Below are 18,343 nucleotides of genomic sequence, written 5' to 3' on the forward strand. Positions count from 1 at the left end.
CCTTCCAAGAATTTTCAATAGCTAGGCTATCGAAGTGGTGGATTCTCCGCTGGGTATGGTAGACAACACACAACACCCAATGTCCTGGTGCAGCACGTCTATGTATCGGCATGATCCATACATCACAATCCCAGAATTTGGAGTTGTGCAGCATTCTCCATAGCGCGTCGTCTTCGGATTTGCTTCGGTACATTGTCAAGGCATAAGTGGGGAGAATAGCAAAATGATCGGAAGAGTCTGTCCTAAAATAGCTCCTCAACAACTGGCAACAGCCATTGAGACATCCATCGTTCAAGAATTCTGTGGGATTGCAGAGCCTAGTGATATCTCCAATGTCGAAGTATAACTGGATAGAGTTTCTGGCACCTGCACGAACCCTGGCTCCGAGATCTGTCGATGATGTAGTATTGAACTCAATGTGACTGATGTCGTCCATATTATCCGCTGAGCTTTGAGGCTATCAGTACTGAGTGAGCGAAGACACTTACTACCTGTGGTACAATGGATGACGCACAGGAAGATCAGAGAAAAATTTTACCCAGCATTCCGGACTCTGTCGGTTAACATTCATCAGGACCAGCGGGAGCAATATCAGAATGGTTAAGCACCAAATCTGGGCCTGAGCTCGTATCTTCAACCAACTGTCCTCTGACTTGCATGCGGAGAACACGATACCAACGGATTGCAGTGGTAAGTCCTTGTGGAAATGCCTCATCCAAAAGGTTTTTCTGTCGAGGAACTTGATTGAGTACATGTTCCAGGGACATTGACCAGCTGTCGCACCTCCAGTTCAGTTTTCGGAAAACCTCGGAAAGTGTAGAAGGATCTCAAAGCAGTTATCAACTTGTTCAGATCACCCAAGGAAGACGAGCAGAGCACAGAGTGTAATTCAAGAAGGTCAATCCCAAATGCGACACGAGGTTTTTGAGGAGACATTGGAAATAACCCATTCTCCAAGAGGAGCTCGAGGGTACCTGGGCATGCACAGGTAGATAATTCTGTCACAAATAAACCTGAATGCGTAGGTGAACCAATTTTCTCGTTAGTCATAGGCGATTCAAGTGGATTCTATTACTCACAGTCGATGAAAACACACAGCAGAGGTGCGGCGCGCGCTTTGCATGAGGCAGTCTGACACTGCAGATCCATATTGGATGATAGATGCCTGATCTCCCCTCTAGTTGTCTGTAAGTACCGCGACAGAGGTTCCGCCAAGGTAGGGACAATAGAAGTCCATGAAACGACGTCATGACAGACATCTCCTTCGGTGAGGGAGATCTGCGGCAAGTGAGTCTCCAAAGTGCGATCCATCACAATTTCATGAATACGGTCGTCAACTTCAGCATCCTCTCGAAAAGAGTCAGGCTTGCCTTGAGTGGCAAATTGAAGAGGGATTTCATAACTTTTACAAAGCTGGGCCACTTCTTCAGCAAGCCGAAGACGTTCTAGACGGTGGCCAGGGCGAACGACAATGTCTGTTCCGCTGCTGGGCATCGACCTATTGTGTGTATATTGGACAGATTAGAGAACATCATGGTATATCCTCAAGATCAGAGTGAGCACGACGAGATGGGACTTACAAGTGGAGATAACAGTTTCAGCCACAGTTTCAGCCGTGAGTGAGAAAATGGTCGGCTTGAGATAGAGTGCAAAAAGACTATTTCTATTTTCTGGTCGTTTGGCGTTGATTTATTAGCTGGAGATCGTCGTTGTGCAACTGCGTTGAGTACAGATACAGCGGTAGGGCGCACGAGATATCATCGAGAGGCACACACCACTACCTCCCAGGCTACCCATACTGGCGTCAACTTTGGTAATCAAATGAGCTCCATTGGGAACGGGTTAGATTCGTGACCGTGCCTATGTTGGATCCTGTTTTGGATGCGCTTTCTACAGAGGCAGTGCGCAACGGAGCTCTAACGTTACTGGCTGAATAAGGAGCAAGCTTGGCGTGGAAACAGATTTAATCTCGATCTACATTGCGATCTCTTGCTCACAACTGCCAGTGCTCAGCCACGATCGCTAGGGACTGGTACGCTCGCGGACTTGCGACGATGCCTGGTGCATAGCTAGCTCGCGACGTCGGTTCCATCTGATTAAGTATATTTTGCTTGTCTTGTCCCAGTTAGTATGACATCGTGCAAGCTAAGTTTGGGCATGATGCGTGCACTGGCACATTTAACCCAATAATTAAAAACCTCCGATCTCTGGTGTACAATCCTCTCTGACTGAACAGCAATGAGGCAATGAGGTCACATTGGTATGCCATGATACTGACATCTAGTATACTGGTCATTCAAATATCATGTCTTGATGGTTTGTGGACTATAAGTTCCCGGCGTATGTTGTGAGCAAATGAGTGAGAGTGCATTTGTTGGTAACTTTTGATTGTAATACTCATTTACAATAAAATAAAGTACACCCGTGATAGCTTACTCAGTTCGTGTGCCGACTGTTTCAGTGAAATAAATTGCTAGTGCAATACATAACTGCTACCTACAGAGCTACTTCGTCTGCATGGATCGGTAGGGTTCCCAATGGGGTAAGTGTTGTACATCTCTTATCTAGATCCACTGGCTGCGACACGCCCTTCCCGAACCCGCACAGCGAGCACCTCTCTGCCACCCAGCTCCGGCCTCTCGTACGGCGCGATCTTCAAGCAGGTCGAAGGGTCTCTAAAGCGCCTGAACATCACATACATCGACCTCCTCCTGATTCACCGTTGCCCGTAGAGGAGACAATGAAGGCGCTACACGACCTCGTGGACAGTGGATAAGCGGGGCTGGACCAAATTCGTTAGCATGCAGGATGAGTACTCTCTGCTGTACCGCGAGGAGGTAGGTTGTCGCCTGCACTTCTGTCATCCGACATGATCTCTGACGCACCTTAGGAACATGAGATGATCGTGTACTGCAACTTCAATGGCATGGGCTGATCTCCTGGGCTCCACTCAGACTCCATCAAGGCGATGCTAGAGAGTAAGGTCAAGGAGTCCGACAAGGTCATCATCCCCCATGTGGAGAAACTCGCCAAGAAGAAGGGCGTCGTGATGGTGCAAATCGGGTTGGCGTGGATTCAGATGAAAGTGACCCACCCAATTGTGGGCTGTAGCTCTGTTTCGCGCTTGGAGGACGTGATCGTGAAGGGCGTGGACCTCACTCCGGAGGAAACTGCACACCTTGAGGTGCCGTATGTTCACGTTGATGTATCTTTACCTGATCTAACACTGATCACTCGTGCCGATACGCCGCTCCCATCACCTACCGGGCCCCGCGAATACCAACCTTGACACTGTAAATTATTCGGACTGTGTGCACAGCACCATGCGACGGGAGCAATTTCTGCAACAAGTCGTGCAGAACACGAACGTAGATACTGACCTTCATGTCTATTAGGTGGTGAACTCGTGGAGGAGCGCGAGGATCATGATGGCTGTCCTGAACTTCGGCTCTCTCCTGGAGTATGGCCGGCCAAACGCTGCACTTCACCGTGTCGCAGGGATTGGTGGCCCCAGGGGGCTATTGGTAGGCGGTCGCGTGAAGCTGATGTCCAAGAAGCCGAGGTAGACGAGAAGAAGATGGACGTCGATGTCAATGACATCGACCATTTCCGATGCATGTGTCGCCCATACTCGACGATGCAGCGGCAAGCACTGAGCCCCAGATCCCTCCACCCCTCAAGCTGCTGGTTTGGTATGATCGACTGTCTCGTCATTATTGTCGTGCATCTTAGGTTCATGCATACAGTCTTAGATCCTACCCACTACCCGTGATGTGTGTGCTATCGCTATCTCCAGGCTCAAATCCACAAACCAACGCAACTGCGTGTTTGGTGTTTTTCTACAATCGACCAACCGACGGCGGCGGGCCGTCACCACCGAACTTCAGAAATTCAAGTCCCCCCTTACATAATTTGCAAGCAAGGTCTCCGCCGTCGGCAGGCGGCCTTTCCCTAGTAGAAACAAAATGGAGAAAATTATATCCAGCTGCGGGGTGGTCGCCGTAATAAGGGGGACAAGGCTCGAAGTCGCTCGGCTGCCTGTGGATTTATGAGCGCCTCTCCGCGTAGCCAGTCTGCTGAGGAGCATTGCAAGGACATGGATGTCATCATAGTACATGGAACACATTACATTATGAGAAAAGCAACGGACGCATAGCAGACGAAAGCACTACATGATAGGCCACACGCCCAAGGGTATGCTATACAGTCACGCTCGTTCCGACGAGTACGCGTGCCAGTGATTGAGAGCCGGCTGGTTGGAGGCAAAAGGGGGCAAGGAAACGCTGTAGCCGTTCGCGTGAGGCTTATTATGACGCTGCTCGCCAAGTACTCCATCAGCTCAACCGGAGCTAGCGCAGGGCACGAGAACGTACCGAGTAGGGGTCTTCTTCAAGTTTGACTAGTTCGTACTGGGTAGGTGTGTGTGAGTACTGCGACAGCACGTTAGAAATCGGCGACGGCGCGGCCCGATGTTGAGAATGTGGCGAGGGCATGTAATCAGAGGGCTGTCGAACAGAATTTCACTAGGATCCGAGTCCGTGCTCTGAGCATGCAGAGGCCTGCAGCAGGGTCACAGGATACAGAAAAACACTCGCCGAGAACGAAGGGCTTGAAGCACTAGTAGTACTCGATCCCGACGGAGTGCCAGGCATCTGGTAAGACAGTCCATACGAAGGATAAAGCGTAGAGGACTGAGATTTAGGGTATGGTATGGCCTGTGGCGAATGTTGAGAAAAGTGAGTCGAGGAGGGTATCACCAGCGGAGGCGGTGGACTATGTGAATGAGGCTCATTGGAATGCTGCGAAGATAGATAGTCGGTTGCGCACAGGATATGTAGGCGACTGGACCTACTAGATAGATATCACCGGACTCGACGGTCCTCCTGCGTCTGAGATCGCGCTCTGAGAGACGGTCATCACTCGCCGCGAAGTGTTCGCGGCGGTTGACGTCTGGTCGCAATTGCGCATTGCGCAGTTCGACCTGTTGGCGCAGCTCGTCCAGTTCGCGATGGAGGAGTTCATTTTCCTGCTCCAATTCACGGATTCGGAGCAGAGGCGGAGGCAGCGCAGCCACCTGGTCCGGCGAAAGTGCTAGCACTGTCTGCAGCTTCGTCACTGTTTGTTCCAGCTGCAACCTCAATTTGATCAGCATTGCGCCTTTGAAGACCTTCGCAATTCTTACCTGATCAATGTATGCCTTCCGCTTCGCACGGTGCCTGGCTTGGGCTATGTAATAGTCAGTGATGAGCGGGTAAGGCTCGAAACGACTGCTTGCCTTTAGCATTCCGAGAGCGTTCAGGTCTGTCAGAGTGCTCGGAACGCTGCTCGGAGGAAGCACGAGCAGTGGACAACGAAGGTGACGGCGTCATGTAACGGGGTACGAACGTGATCGAGGTTGGAAAATGTTGGAGGATCGGAGCCAGGGCACGCTTATATGGAGAACAGCTGCTCGTGCGATGGGCGGAAAATAGATGACGAGGCCGCTTGTACTCGTCCGAACCTAAATCTCATGGGACCACAAACTTGCGCACCAGTTTGAGCAATTGTTACCCCAGAATGCGGGATAATGGGCGGTTAGAATGGCTGTTCAGCACCGCGGCGAATCAAGGAAAGCGGTAAGTCGCAAAACTGCACATGGTGATACAACAAGTAACGGAGACCCTAGAAAACATGCGCGCACTGATTGCAACTACCCGCGTCGTGCCTTGATCGTATCTGCGGAACTAACCGTCTTCCCGTATTCGTGTAGATCCCCTTCGATGCTACACCTCGCCGCTGCCAACTTCACGACTAATCGTTTACGATCCATTCTGACTGGACAGTGGCTGGACAGTCTAGCACATAGCTGATTACTTCTAGCTCAGGCTCGAAGGATCCTTGAATTTTCGAGCCTTTCTCCGGGGGCTGCACCTGCAACAGTTGCGTGGGACAGACAGCTACACCACCCATCGGGTGGTCCGCCACAGTCAACCGGCGTAGCTCCACTTAACTCTACTCGGGCGGAGCGTCGAAACGCACTAGTAACTAGAGTGGCGTGTTGAGTTTTGCATTCCTCGAGTACAGACATTCCCGGGATTTCAGCCGTGATCACGCTGGAGCTCTCCTGCGGCAGTGGCGGCCTGATCGGTCAGCTGCAGTATACTGGAGGTACACAAAAGCACGCTCGACGCGAGATGGAAGGCTACTCACCCACTACCCAAGAAAGGCTCCATGTTAGCAAGTGCCGCGCTGGTGCAGATCGCCTAAACGGCCCACATTACACCTATCTCCACAGCGGCACGCTTGCGCTATTTTTTCCTGGATGTTGCCTATGAAGTCATCCCTGAAGTGAATTGAAAAGATACCGCAGTGCACGCGTATGCAATGCTGCTAAAGCGTGCACGAAGTTCACTATTCTGTAGTCCCAGTTGCATCATCCTGTGAGAGATAGTCAGAACGCACCAAAAACCTCGAACCTCTTGTCTCCTACGGGTTCACACGTTGTGGAAGCCGCTAACCATAACGGGGCTGCATTGTTATTTCTCAGATACCGCGAATTCCTATCCCTTATCTTGGTGTTGAGTCTAAGTGGTAGGGTTCGAATTCCCGTAACATGTCCGGGATCGAGATGCTGGTCTCTTGTCGTGGGGAATCTGGTAAATCCAGGTGAGTTACTTTTACAAGCCTGGTGCCCACAAAAGGCTTGTGACTGATCGGAATCCCGAGAAACAATGGTAGAGAGGCTGGAACTGCAGAGAATATGAAAATCGAACAAAAAGCCGACAGAATAACGGTTCTGAGAGCTCACAGTGCATTTCAAGGCAATCACAGAATGGTCGACCATCACGAACCCCTGCACGGCGCGCGAAGACGCACAAACAGCGACCACGGGTACCACAGCCGTCTGAATCGGAGAGGTCTGGACCGCTTCGTCATACTACACCCAGCAGAAATATCTCACGAGAGCTTCAGATGCGCTGTGCATCCAGAAGCGAATTCCGAATGATGGTGCTAAGCTGTACGCACTAGGATGACAATTACTTATGCCGACATAGTCCCATGTCACGATGTAGGTCCACCGGCATACAATAGACCGTTATGATGCCTCGGAGACTGTCAAAACATACGGTAGGCGGCAGAAGATATGATCTCGACCATTGCACCGGGCTCCTCCATTTGATCGACCGACGTGCACTTCACTTTAGCGAAGTCGGCTGATTTTGCCTCGTATCTATCGGGTGCTTTGTGTTAGGCTCGTTAACCAGCCTCTAGTATATATGAAGAAAGAGTCGTTCCTCTATATAGTCTAGTTGCTGCGCTTTTCGATTTGTGCCTCAATTCATCTTACACTTTGTTTCTTCATACGCATCGCACTCTGCGACACCTCGTCTGCAGATGCTTGGCTAGACCTCTGTTACTCAATGCTTTGGCGGCAGTCATTTCTCACCCATGGCACTCTGCATATATACAGCCCCATGTACCGTAGGATAGGAGCATCTCCCACCGTATAGACATTGTTTTCGTCTCGCATCTCGTCCGCTCGTTGTGTCCGCTCGCCGCCGCCGTCATCCTCCCTTCGTATTGTTTCATCGGTATCGTCACCATCCATGTGCCATCGTCGCGGGCTCAACCTGTGGGATATCCTCCTGAAGTACCACAAGGATGTGTGCAACGTCTAAAATACCTTCGAAGTTGATGCAGTCCAAATTGTGTGCCTTCTCCTGAGAGGGCAGCATCCTGATTGTGGAAGATTGGGGTGCAGCAGTTGACAAGGTGTGCATAGCCAGTCCCTCCATCTTAGCGGATAAAGACGTGTCAGTCATAGGAGCGGTGATTGAGTGTTTCGTGCAAGATGAATGTTTGTGGTTCTTCATAGGCAATTTGCACTTTGTGCAATGCGGCTTCTTCCGGGGACTCTTCCCACCGGTGGGCGAGTTCACTAATATTGACGTCTGGGTCTGTTCATCCAGTCCGCAAGACCGATAAATATCTAAGATAGGATAGGTAGACACTGAGCATGTGGCCGCGCACTGGACAATTCATGGAGGCGAATCAACTTACCGCCGGTGCCGAAATTCAGTGCATCCGACAATTCTAGTCGAGTAATCGCAGTGGATGGAGGCTGGGGAGTTTTGTCGACTCAGAAACATTATGTAATTAGCTTCAGCCGTCAACAATCACAATATAATCACTTACCATTCCCCTGAGAACGTTCCCCGAATGCCACTCCAACATCCGTCAATCCTGATGTGTGATCGGGAGCTTTACCGATCACGCGAAGACCACACCTTGTAAGCAAATTCTGTTGTCGTCAGAACGAGTTCAAAATTGCTTACGATTGTCACGAATATGAGGGCGACTGCCAAGCAATGCAATATTGCTGGTCCCCACGGCAGAAGGAGACTGAGGGACCTTGTTGGCTAGTAAAAGTGATATCAAAAGGCAAGTTGGGTGAAATTACGATGAAAGGCACACTAGAATTATCCTGATGACCTTGTAGCCCATCAACAGTTAGCACAGGCAAACTCCGAGATGCATCACCACTGGCTTAGAAGAAACCACAAAAAATTAGCATACGATTTCGAGCTCGTTTAGAGATGCATCATAATCACTCAGTTGACCATCACAAGGACGTGCCCAAGCAAACCCCATATCTTCTAATGTCTGCATATTCCCTTTCACTAAAATGAATGCTATTGCCTGTCCTAGGTTGTCCATTTTTCGAAACTTGCATCCTTTCCGACCCTTCGATGCAAAAAGGGGCTTGAGATCGACCCTGTATCCAGGAAACATCAGCGCTGGTACTCGGGACAATATATATATCACCTCACAAGTAGTTGAATGATATCATCCCGGAGTGCGTCACGTTCTGCCAGATGGAGTAGATATCTGGTGGAACGGGAAATTGTTTCAAGGTCTTATTGGCGACAACGCTCCGGATAAATTCCCGGAAGTCGGTTTCTGCGCCAGCAATAAAAGATTCGGAGAAAACGGAAGCTTGCAGTGCAGAAACTTGGGTGGCTGTGGATTCATCTGCACATTTAATACGTATCAAAGGAATTTTATCACTGGAAACGCGTTAGTCTATGTAAGACTAAGTAGGAATCCAACTCACTTAGTGGAATAAATAGTGCGAGGAGCGATAACCACAAGAAACATTCTGGAGATGGTGAAGACACCACTTCGCTCCTGTGCTGACAGCAAGGATCACATCGTTAGGCCCCTGGTTAAAAAGTCGTGCACAGGCGGCCTTTGGGCGGTCTGCGAAAAAACAAGATCCTGACGGACTTCATGCAAGCTTCTGTGACATGAGAGTTTAGATGCGTCTGGACCGAGTCATGAACGCGGGGTGCTGATACACTCTATCTGACAGTGATTGCCGTCGAAGTCTGCCACATTCTGCCTGGAGTATAAGTACAGTCCGTCGGTCGTTCTCTCATTTGAACAAGTATTTAGCAATAAACCCTGATATGCGAAAGCAGCGGTGCGACATTCGGATCGTGCGTCGCTGTTGCCAATGTTGCACCGTGCGGCTCTGCCCGCCGCCCGTGGGAAGGCGCGCTCTCAGAGGCCTAAGGCTGGTCATAACTTATGTTACAGCGATTCCAATCCCTTTAATATTGCTTGCGACGCTAGCTCTGGTCGCAGGGCTGGCGGGGGAGGCCCTCGGATGTGATGTGACGAGGGGCGCCGGTAGGGACGGACTGATATAGGTCTGCTTTCAAACGCGCCCCTTTAGCCGTCGCTCGCCATTTCACTCGTGAACGACGATGCCGAAGCAATGCCGGGATTCCGGCCGTGTTGCCGGCCGCGGGTTCCTGCCGCGTCAACACGTTCTTGAGGCCTTGTATGCCTTGGTAAAATACTATGTACTCTGTCGGTAATGAGTCCTCTACACCAATCCGTCACGACGTCCCGATCGCAGACTTGACACGACTGCCCTCGATGACATCATGAGAAACACAATTTTTCCGGGGCCCGTTGGTGTGATTGCGAGGACATCAGCTCCATCTAGTTCCTTGCAGACACCTTCGAGCTGATAATCGTGGGGGTCACAGTGTACAGATTTGGCCAGGATTTGAGGGCACAAGAGCTGACCTTCAGGTGATCTGAATTAAAAAGAACGTGGCCCAATAAATGTAGTATCTATTACTACATTACGAGGATGGTAGCTGAGTGAACACTTAGAATGAAACTACGCGACGAGGACGACGCCCTCAGGCTGTAGGCGACGCGTCGCGTTCTACAAGATCCACTCCACGCGTTTCGGAGATCAACATGCTTATGTAACTCCGAAATGGCGAGCACCCCTCAAATGAAAGCAGACTACCCTCAGGCTCCGTCTCCTTTTCTACACCCAGCACCTTCTGCTGACAGGAAAGCGCACCCAGCCTTCTCCCAGGGAACGAACCCATTCACCCATATCTTGATTAAATCAGTTGAGTCTTTTTGTCCGAGGGCCTTCCCTGAATAGATTCTCCCGTGAACAATTGCTAACGTACCGCTTCGGTGGCTCGATATGCTTCCGCAAGTGTTCATTTGCTTCCGCGCGTGACTTTCGACGCGCCTCGTCACCAGTGTGACATCGACGCGTTTGACGAACAAGTCGGCCTATAAAACCTTGCGTCCTGGGTTTCGTTTACCTCCCACTCTTTGACTTACCATTCTTTTGCTCGACCTACTCCGCCTTGCACCTACAAACGTTCGGACCTGCGAACGTTCGGACGTGCTAATATGCACCTACAAAATGTACGGACCTGCGAGCGTACGGACGTGCTAATATTCGGACATGCGAACCAAGAAACCTGCGGACGTTCGGACCTACAAACGTACGCACTTACAAATGTACGCACCTGCGAACGTACGGGGTCACCTGCGAACGTACGAACGTGCAAATGTAGTGATCTGTGAAGCTTTGAAGCTGTAAGGACGTGCCAATGCTCGGACGCGCGAACAAATGAAGGGCCTGCTGACGTTCGGACCTGCGAACGTACGAACGTAAGAACGTTAGAACCTGCCAGTCTTGGGATCCTGTGGATCCCACCTGGATCACATACTTCCGATACGTACCTCCATGATTTGCCGATATTTGGAAGTAAAAGTTTACTGGCCGAATTTTTGCACGCGTTTTATGCGGTTGGAAATCTCTGTCCGCAATTCTTTGCGAAGAGACTGAGCACGGATGAGAAACCCCTCCTGGGTATCCACTGCGGCGAGAACCTGGTCAATCAAGGTATATGGTAGGCAGGTCACAGACGCGGCCGCGGGCTTCTCCTGTGCGAGGTGAGCGTCACTCTGCGAGGAGGCAGCTTAATCAGAAGGGTGACCACGACGATGGAGAGGGTCTAGACACTCACTCTCCGCATTAGCGACAACGTGCGCTCCAGTGCCCCTTCGAACATATCGTAGTGAAGGCATGTGCGAATCAGATACTCAGGGCGGTGCACCTGCGGCGGGGGAATTAGCGATGCGCCCACAATGGCTGCGCGTAGAAAACTTGCCTCTCGCGACTGAGTCAACCATTGTGGGGGTGGTGATGTGCGATCGAGTTCTAAGATGGTCCAATGTCACCTTGGTGTATCTGTAATCCGTATCCGGACCATCGTGCCGCTCCAGCGACTTTCGAAGGTATCGCCAGCCTCGGTCTGCTGCCGTACCGGGCCACGAAGTCACTTTGTCAGTTAGCAGCCAGTCAGACGTGTCTTCACCTCTATCAATGGTGAGTCAGCGCATGCTTGGAGCAGGCAGACAGCAGCCTTACATGACAGCCTCCGGGTTGCGGGAGGGGCGCAAACAGAGGCCGGTCAAATGTCCGAAGAGATCAGTTATGTCGACGTTAAGTGTGCGTGCGGTAGCCATGGCCATGTTGAAGCGATTCGCTTGTGTCAGACGCAATACGACGGACGGAGGCGATACCAGCGCTTCTGCGGGCTCGTTATCAGCTCACGAGGACGTCAAGCTTGGGAACCGGACACAACTTACCCCCAGCCGACAGAAGTGTGGGGTCCCGGCGGATTAACTCCAGACGGATAGCCAAAAGTGTATACTCGTACTGCATGTCCGCCAGTTCCACCACCTCCATGTCCCGCTTCCCGGGCCCGTACTTGTCCTCCGGGATATATCGCGACAGCTTACGACGCTTACAAGGCTGCACGATGACAACTTCCTTTCTTATGGAAGTTGGAAGGATTTCATTATGGACGTGAACAAGGCATTCGGCGATGAGAAGATCATTTTCAATTAGCATCATGGGGAAGCGATCCGGAACGAGGAAGCCCCGTTTACCTCGTGTTCGGATTCGGCCGTGACGGGCAGGACGATCCACGCGTTCTCCTGATCAGTGAGTGCGAGAGCATTCATTCCAACAACATAAGTTTCAAACTGCAGCTCGGCAATTTCAATGAAGTTCGCCGGGTCTCCGAACAGGCTGGCGAGCTTCCGCGCCCGCTGGTACATTGTGAGGGCGGCTGAGGTCCGAGAAACATGGTTGAGAATGACGTTCCCTTGGGAAAAGGATGACGACTGACCACTGCGATAATCGCCACGAGAGATATACTACGTGTAGAGTATCCCTGAGTAGGACGGTCGCACTCGCGAGTCCGCGTTCCGGGCCTTAAACGAGAGCGATTCCTCCACCTCATCCACGAAGCCCGTGAAATTAAGGGCCATGAGCCGGTCGACGGCGTGATCCTCGCACATCCGGTACATCAGTTGGCTCACACATTCCCGTTTTCTGGTAAACACAAGACGGTGGGTTATCATGTGACACACGGGACGGGGACAGAAAGAAGACGTCCACACACAATTTCTCATAGGGGGTGGAGACTAGTGTGGCATACGCATCTTCATAAAACCCCAAGTCCGTGAGGCCTCTTATGACCGCGTACCACACGCCTGGCGGTGCCACGGACAGAGCGAGCTGGGAAAACACCACTTCACTTGATGTCACAGAAACGGCCTTGAAGAGGCCGGCGACATGCAAATCGAAATCGAACACAGATTGGAAGAACGCCGCGCCTGGCAGTACCCCGGCCAGAGCCTCGTGGTCCTCCGTGGTTAACGCCTGTCACGTCCTGGCGGGCGATACCGTTATTAGTGACGCAGTACAGGGATTACACCCTCCAACACACTTACCGAAGCTGACTGCGACACCCTCCATTACCGAAGCTGTATCATTGTACCTACCCTCATCCAACCAGTCGCCCAAGCACGGTCGTCACCCCAGCTATCCTGGGCAGCCACGCTAAGCTCTCTCTGGAAGCCTCGCGGTATCCCAGAAGACGCAGCCGCTCACAAAAGAGCACCTCGAGCTTCGTCGCATTTGTAGGAGATAAGGATTCCAGCAGCCCGGAAGAATCTAAGAATAGGTGTGCGGAGGCAGGCACGCCTGCTGCATCGCTGTCGTACTGCATGAGGAGACGGTGGATGAGCGAGTAGCTCGGCGTGAATCCAGAGGCCGTTGACGAGACATGCAAGTCCCTCATCCTCGCGACTTCCTCGTCCGCCAAGGGCTCAGCAGCCGGCGTACTGACGCTGTCCACAGCTGGCTGGCGCGTCGCGTACCGGAGCATGGCGATCCCACGGAATACCAGAAAGATTTCTGCTAGCAACGCAGGATCCCATTAGGGCAAATCTTCCCATACGAAGAAGAGCAACGTAACGGGCGACAGACACGAGTCATATCGTGTTTGGACGGAAATTGCAACGTACGAAGACACAAGCGCCCTCCACCACTCCGGATAGGCGGGTGGAAGCCGCAACGCTGCATCTCCATCCTCATCTTCTTTCTTCACGTTCTTTTCCAAGCCACCAATGACATCGAGCACCGATTGAATAGAGTCCGACATGTTCTCGATGCTCTGCAAGCGCCCGGCAATCCAACTCTCCATGCCTTCGTCGAGCTCCTCGCGGATGTTGCTCGGCTTGGTCCTGTATAATATCGGCGTATGGGAAGGCGATCTCTTGACGCACAAGGTCGACCAATCGATCCTCGAAAACAAGCTTGGGCCCGGTGCCAATCTTAGCACGCAGCGTCCACAGGATCTCCAGGAGGGTGAATTGGGGGTCCAGGGGAGAAGACGCCGCGAGAAGCCGGCGGGACCCAAGAGGAAAGTCCTCGTCTACGAGCGCCGCGATGAGTTCGCGTTCGACGACCAGAATGCCCTCCCTGGGTTCTCCCATGCCGATCGCCAGCGGCCAGCGCGCATGGTGCTCGATCTCGCGACACCGCGCTACGAAGCCCTCTCAGTCGCGTTTCAGCACGTTCCAGTACCTGTCGTACTGCGGAGCACCGGTACTGTGGTCGCGGGTGAGCTCAACCGTGCAGCCCACTATGGCAGCGATCTGCTCGCCCACGCTGCCGTACGTGGTCAACAGCTGTGGCGTGTATAGCGGGCGGCATGCGTCAGTGTACTGATCGATGACAGTCCGAAGCGTCACAGGCGAGAATATGCCAGGTCTCGAGATTGCTTCGAAAAACTTGTCAGCCATGGAGCCTGCTGGCAGAAGCAATTCTTCGAGGTACGCCGGTATGAGTTCCGCCTCATGGGCGTAAGTCGCGGTGTTCCACACCACCTCGATCCTGTTACCATCATGAAATGAAATCTTGGCGTATTCTACCATGGACTGGCCCTGCTTATCCCAAACAGTGTACAGGGTGGAGCCAATCACCACGAAGTCCTGTAAATGACAATGTGCACTTGTGACAGAGCACTCAAGTAGTTCAGAGAATGTAGATCGCTGGAATGCGAGCTGAAGAGATGGAAATAACCTCCCGAAGTCGAAGATGATTCAGCTGAGATGAACACGAGAACATAAGGCACAGGGTCCTCCATTTCGAACTCTGGAAATACACTGAGAAGCTTCTGCGCATCTGCAGGCAGAAGATTTGAGAGTTTTCCGGAGCTTGAGGCGGATGTCGAAGCAGGTCCCATGGCCTTTCCTGGAATGATCGCAGCGAGCGACTTCTCAGCGACACATCCGCTTCGTTGCTGTCCATAGCCGGAGGGTCCGGTCTCTTGACAGAGTCTAAACGTGCTCAATGTCGGTTGGCTGGGGGAAGGACGCGATCGAGATAATGTCGGGGCTCCCTGGAGGACCGCCCTGCAAGGGCAGCAACGAGGTGATCGCAGTAAGGAGTGAATGAGGATGGAATTTTGTCTCTTGCCAAACGTCTATAAGTGGGTTAATAATGGCCGCAGCAAGTCCAGGGGCGAGTCAAGAGCCGTACCGTCCTCGTCATCATTCCCGAGAAGTTCTGCTTCCAAACGTAGCAAGGAACCACCGGGCAAACTCAAAACAACACAATGTGGCCCATGCACTTGGACCAACCCCTCCATGTGTAACCGCATGTTCTGGATGTCGTACTGGCGAAACCAGTACTTGCTGGGGTGCCAGAGCTGTGCGCCACGTTGAAGAGGGAGGACAAAGCGATAGAGAGAGCCCACGACTGAGACGGCAATAACGCGTAGTTCTCGCTCTTCCCACAAGAAAACTGCCGGAGAGGGTAAGATGGCACCAGGAAAATCAAAGCGTAGCTGGGGAGCATCGCGGGTGAGAGCGATAAGTTCGAGAAGGGTAGCACGGTGTGTGAGGCGAAGCAGAATGGTGCCCGTTCGGGAGGTATGAAAGAGTAACTGGCATGTTCTGGGGGAGCAGAGGAGTCCATGGAAAGGCTAAGAGTATCCTTATGTGATGTGGGGACGGAGATGGGCAAGGACGACGGGAAGAGGGAGGAAAGATGGGACGCGACGAGCACGCCGCACTCCATCGATGGCGTGGTTTGCAGGGTAGCGCAGTAGTATTAGTTTGGAATCTAGATTGGGGGCTCCCTTTGATCAAAAACACAGCAGCGAGCCGGCGACGCGAGTGGCAGACGGGCAAAAGGTTAACCTTCGGTTAACATTCAGTTAACATTAGATATTAACCCTGCGAGCTGTCACGCACGCGTCGTGACGGTCAAGTCATGCTTACCTCTTGAGGCCAATACACCTGCCTTTTCTGGCAACCGTTACGCGACGCTGCCCACACCTGCCTTTTCTGGCAACCGTTACGCGACGCTGCCAAGATCTGCCAGGTCGCGAGGTTCGTGCGTGCATCCGGCATGAGCCTCCAGCCCATTGTTTCCTTCCCAGCCTGTCACTCGGTGGGCTATATCCCTCGATATGGCTGCAACACCCCCAGTGGTATATATTTCCCCCGGTCCTCCTCGGTGAGCACCAAGTTCCCGTTCTTCGCTCTTCGTCCAATTTTCTACTTCACTGCAATTTTCTCGTCTTTTCGCCATGGACCAAATGATTCCCTACGACGCGATTTGTTTTCCTGCCGACGACCGTCCCCCCCACTTGGTCTCCCTGATGACCACAGTGCTCAATGTGGTTCTTCCCAATCCGTCCCAGCCTTACCGCTGTGGTCGCATGCCATACCCCGAGATTCATATCGACTATATTGCCGAAGGCTTGGGGCTCCGGTCCTGGCAGTACCATGTGCGTCTAATGCGATCTCTCCCCCAGATTAAACACCGGCCATGACGCTCACTCGTGTTCTCCCGCCTCCCACACCTCTTTAGCTTGTTGAGGCCCTTGATGGCATGAACAAGAAGTTCACCACTCCGTACATACTGTTCTACCCCATTGTCTCCCGCGATGGGATGCCCTTCCCAGTCAACAAGTGCATCCGCGAGATTCAGGGCTCCTGCTTCAACGAGGCTAAAGCGTGGCGTGGAAACATCGTTGTCGCCAAATACCGCGACGCAGACTATTCTCAGATGGCAGAAGCGTCGATGGCCGATTTCCCGATCCTCAAGAACTATCTCAAAACCTGCCCGGCTCCGTGAAGGTAAATAAACATACGTGTCGCTTGTCAGACATGCGCTAACCGTCCCTTATGCCCTTGACCAGCTGAGCACAGCTTCTTGTTATCATTGCCGAGGCTATCACGCGAACCTTGGGGACTATTTCTTGGACATGTACATTCGTTCTTATCGCGCACGCTCGCACCAGCCGGACCTTGCATCACACATTGTAACTACATAGAGCCTTATAATAAGTAGTTACAGGACTCCTCCACGTAGATCGTCAGTGAGATATATACTCTCCTTACAGTTCACCACGGTGCGGGTCGCCCTCCTTCAGTCGCTTCTTCAGCCACGGTGCTTGCGGTCTCGCCTTGCTCGGATCACAGCGTTCCGGTATGGGGCTCGCAATATCAACGGGCGGATGAGAAACGCATCGGACCGTGACGTACTTCTTGTGTTTAGCATAGAACTCCTTCCAATTCTGCACGCCCTGCGGTGCGGGGCGGAGCGGCGAGGCAAATAAGAGAGGGATCAACAAGCTTGCGCCACAAGGATCGGGAAGGTTGGAATCACCTTCATTTCTTGCTCGCTTAATCTGCGAAGGTCGTGCATTAGCTGCGTGGCGAGACATCCCGTTCCGAACCCACGAGCGGCGTCTTGTCCGGCCCTGCAAGACTCGGTCAGCGCAGCTCTACATGATAACGGTTCTCCTACATCATAGGGTAGGGGCCACCAGGCCCGTATGTCGCGCGGCTAACGGTCACATCGTACACGTCGCCATCGATCTAGGCAGGGAGTATGGCCTGAACCTGGCAGCCTAGTGGTACAGAGCTCCAAGGCGACTTTCGGCAAGATAAACGGGCTTCCCAGTGTTTGAACCATCGAACGTTGCCAGTGTGCCCTCTGAAAATAACCGTTGGTTCGTCTTACCGACACGATATCGTAATATTAGACATCAGACACGCATTATGAGTACATAGTTGGACCGGAAATGCTCACCGGAATAAGTTTCTGCCAGTTCGGGGGCTCCAGCTCCCACAAGTAACTTCCGGTGATGAACTTGCCAGTCAGAAGGACGAATATAGCGGTATAGAAGAGAAACTTCATGAGGCCGAGGCAGCCGACCTCAGGTTCCTCCGTGGGTTCAGGCTCCTCCGGCCCTACAGGTTAACCTCGCGCAATCTTCACCTCGCGCTCCTTCTTGTGCTTGACCCAATCTTCATGCTCTTTTTCCTGCTGCTTGCGGCATTGTGAATGTCTTCAGAGACAGGTGCTAGTTCAGGATACTGCGAATACACGAGCAACGATCGTGCGCACCCGAGGAATGGTCGGTTCGCCTGCTTCATTGATACGAGTCTGTCGCGTTCCACAGCATCTGGGACCTTGGGATACTTATCGTCTTTTGGGAACTCTCCCCATGGAGACGCAGGTACCTCTGCTCCCGGGCTGGTTGGCGCAGTCTGGCCATTGCGCGAAGGTGGCAGCTCCGTCGGGCGCTGTGCCCGCCCGCCGCCGTCGCCCTCTTGGGGCAAAATCCAAGACATGGTACGAGATATGAGCTACGCAAAC

At 52.4% G+C, this 18,343-nt stretch overlaps 4 protein-coding genes across 4 annotated transcripts; 1 reads left to right on the plus strand and 3 right to left on the minus strand.

The window, feature by feature from the left end:
* Nucleotides 1-2,968: 2,968 nt before the first annotated feature.
* SCP_1502220 (hypothetical protein) lies at nucleotides 2,969-3,289 on the plus strand (the record flags this gene model as incomplete). The annotated part of the gene is made up of 1 exon (XM_027764326.1): nucleotides 2,969-3,289. The coding sequence occupies one exon, from the start codon at nucleotides 2,969-2,971 to the stop codon at nucleotides 3,287-3,289; it is 321 nt and encodes a 106-aa protein (XP_027620127.1).
* Nucleotides 3,290-4,753: 1,464 nt separating this feature from the next.
* SCP_1502230 (hypothetical protein) lies at nucleotides 4,754-5,284 on the minus strand (the record flags this gene model as incomplete). Its single annotated transcript, XM_027764327.1, has 1 exon — nucleotides 4,754-5,284. The coding sequence occupies one exon, from the start codon at nucleotides 5,282-5,284 to the stop codon at nucleotides 4,754-4,756; it is 531 nt and encodes a 176-aa protein (XP_027620128.1).
* Nucleotides 5,285-11,082: 5,798 nt separating this feature from the next.
* SCP_1502240 (hypothetical protein) lies at nucleotides 11,083-13,138 on the minus strand (the record flags this gene model as incomplete). The annotated part of the gene is made up of 9 exons (XM_027764328.1): nucleotides 11,083-11,274; nucleotides 11,337-11,371; nucleotides 11,427-11,689; nucleotides 11,741-11,903; nucleotides 11,962-12,145; nucleotides 12,265-12,501; nucleotides 12,571-12,712; nucleotides 12,783-13,042; nucleotides 13,124-13,138. The coding sequence occupies 9 exons, from the start codon at nucleotides 13,136-13,138 to the stop codon at nucleotides 11,083-11,085; spliced, it is 1,491 nt and encodes a 496-aa protein (XP_027620129.1).
* Nucleotides 13,139-13,166: 28 nt separating this feature from the next.
* Nucleotides 13,167-18,318, minus strand: SCP_1502250 (hypothetical protein; the record flags this gene model as incomplete). Its single annotated transcript, XM_027764329.1, has 6 exons — nucleotides 13,167-13,582; nucleotides 13,652-13,901; nucleotides 13,951-14,210; nucleotides 14,271-14,658; nucleotides 17,963-18,032; nucleotides 18,092-18,318. 6 exons carry the CDS (start codon nucleotides 18,316-18,318, stop codon nucleotides 13,167-13,169), a joined length of 1,611 nt encoding a protein of 536 aa, XP_027620130.1.
* Nucleotides 18,319-18,343: the final 25 nt, after the last annotated feature.

The sequence above is a fragment of the Sparassis crispa genome (assembly GCF_003851025.1).
Source record: "Sparassis crispa DNA, contig_000014F, whole genome shotgun sequence".
Taxonomy (NCBI): Eukaryota; Fungi; Basidiomycota; class Agaricomycetes; order Polyporales; family Sparassidaceae; genus Sparassis; species Sparassis crispa.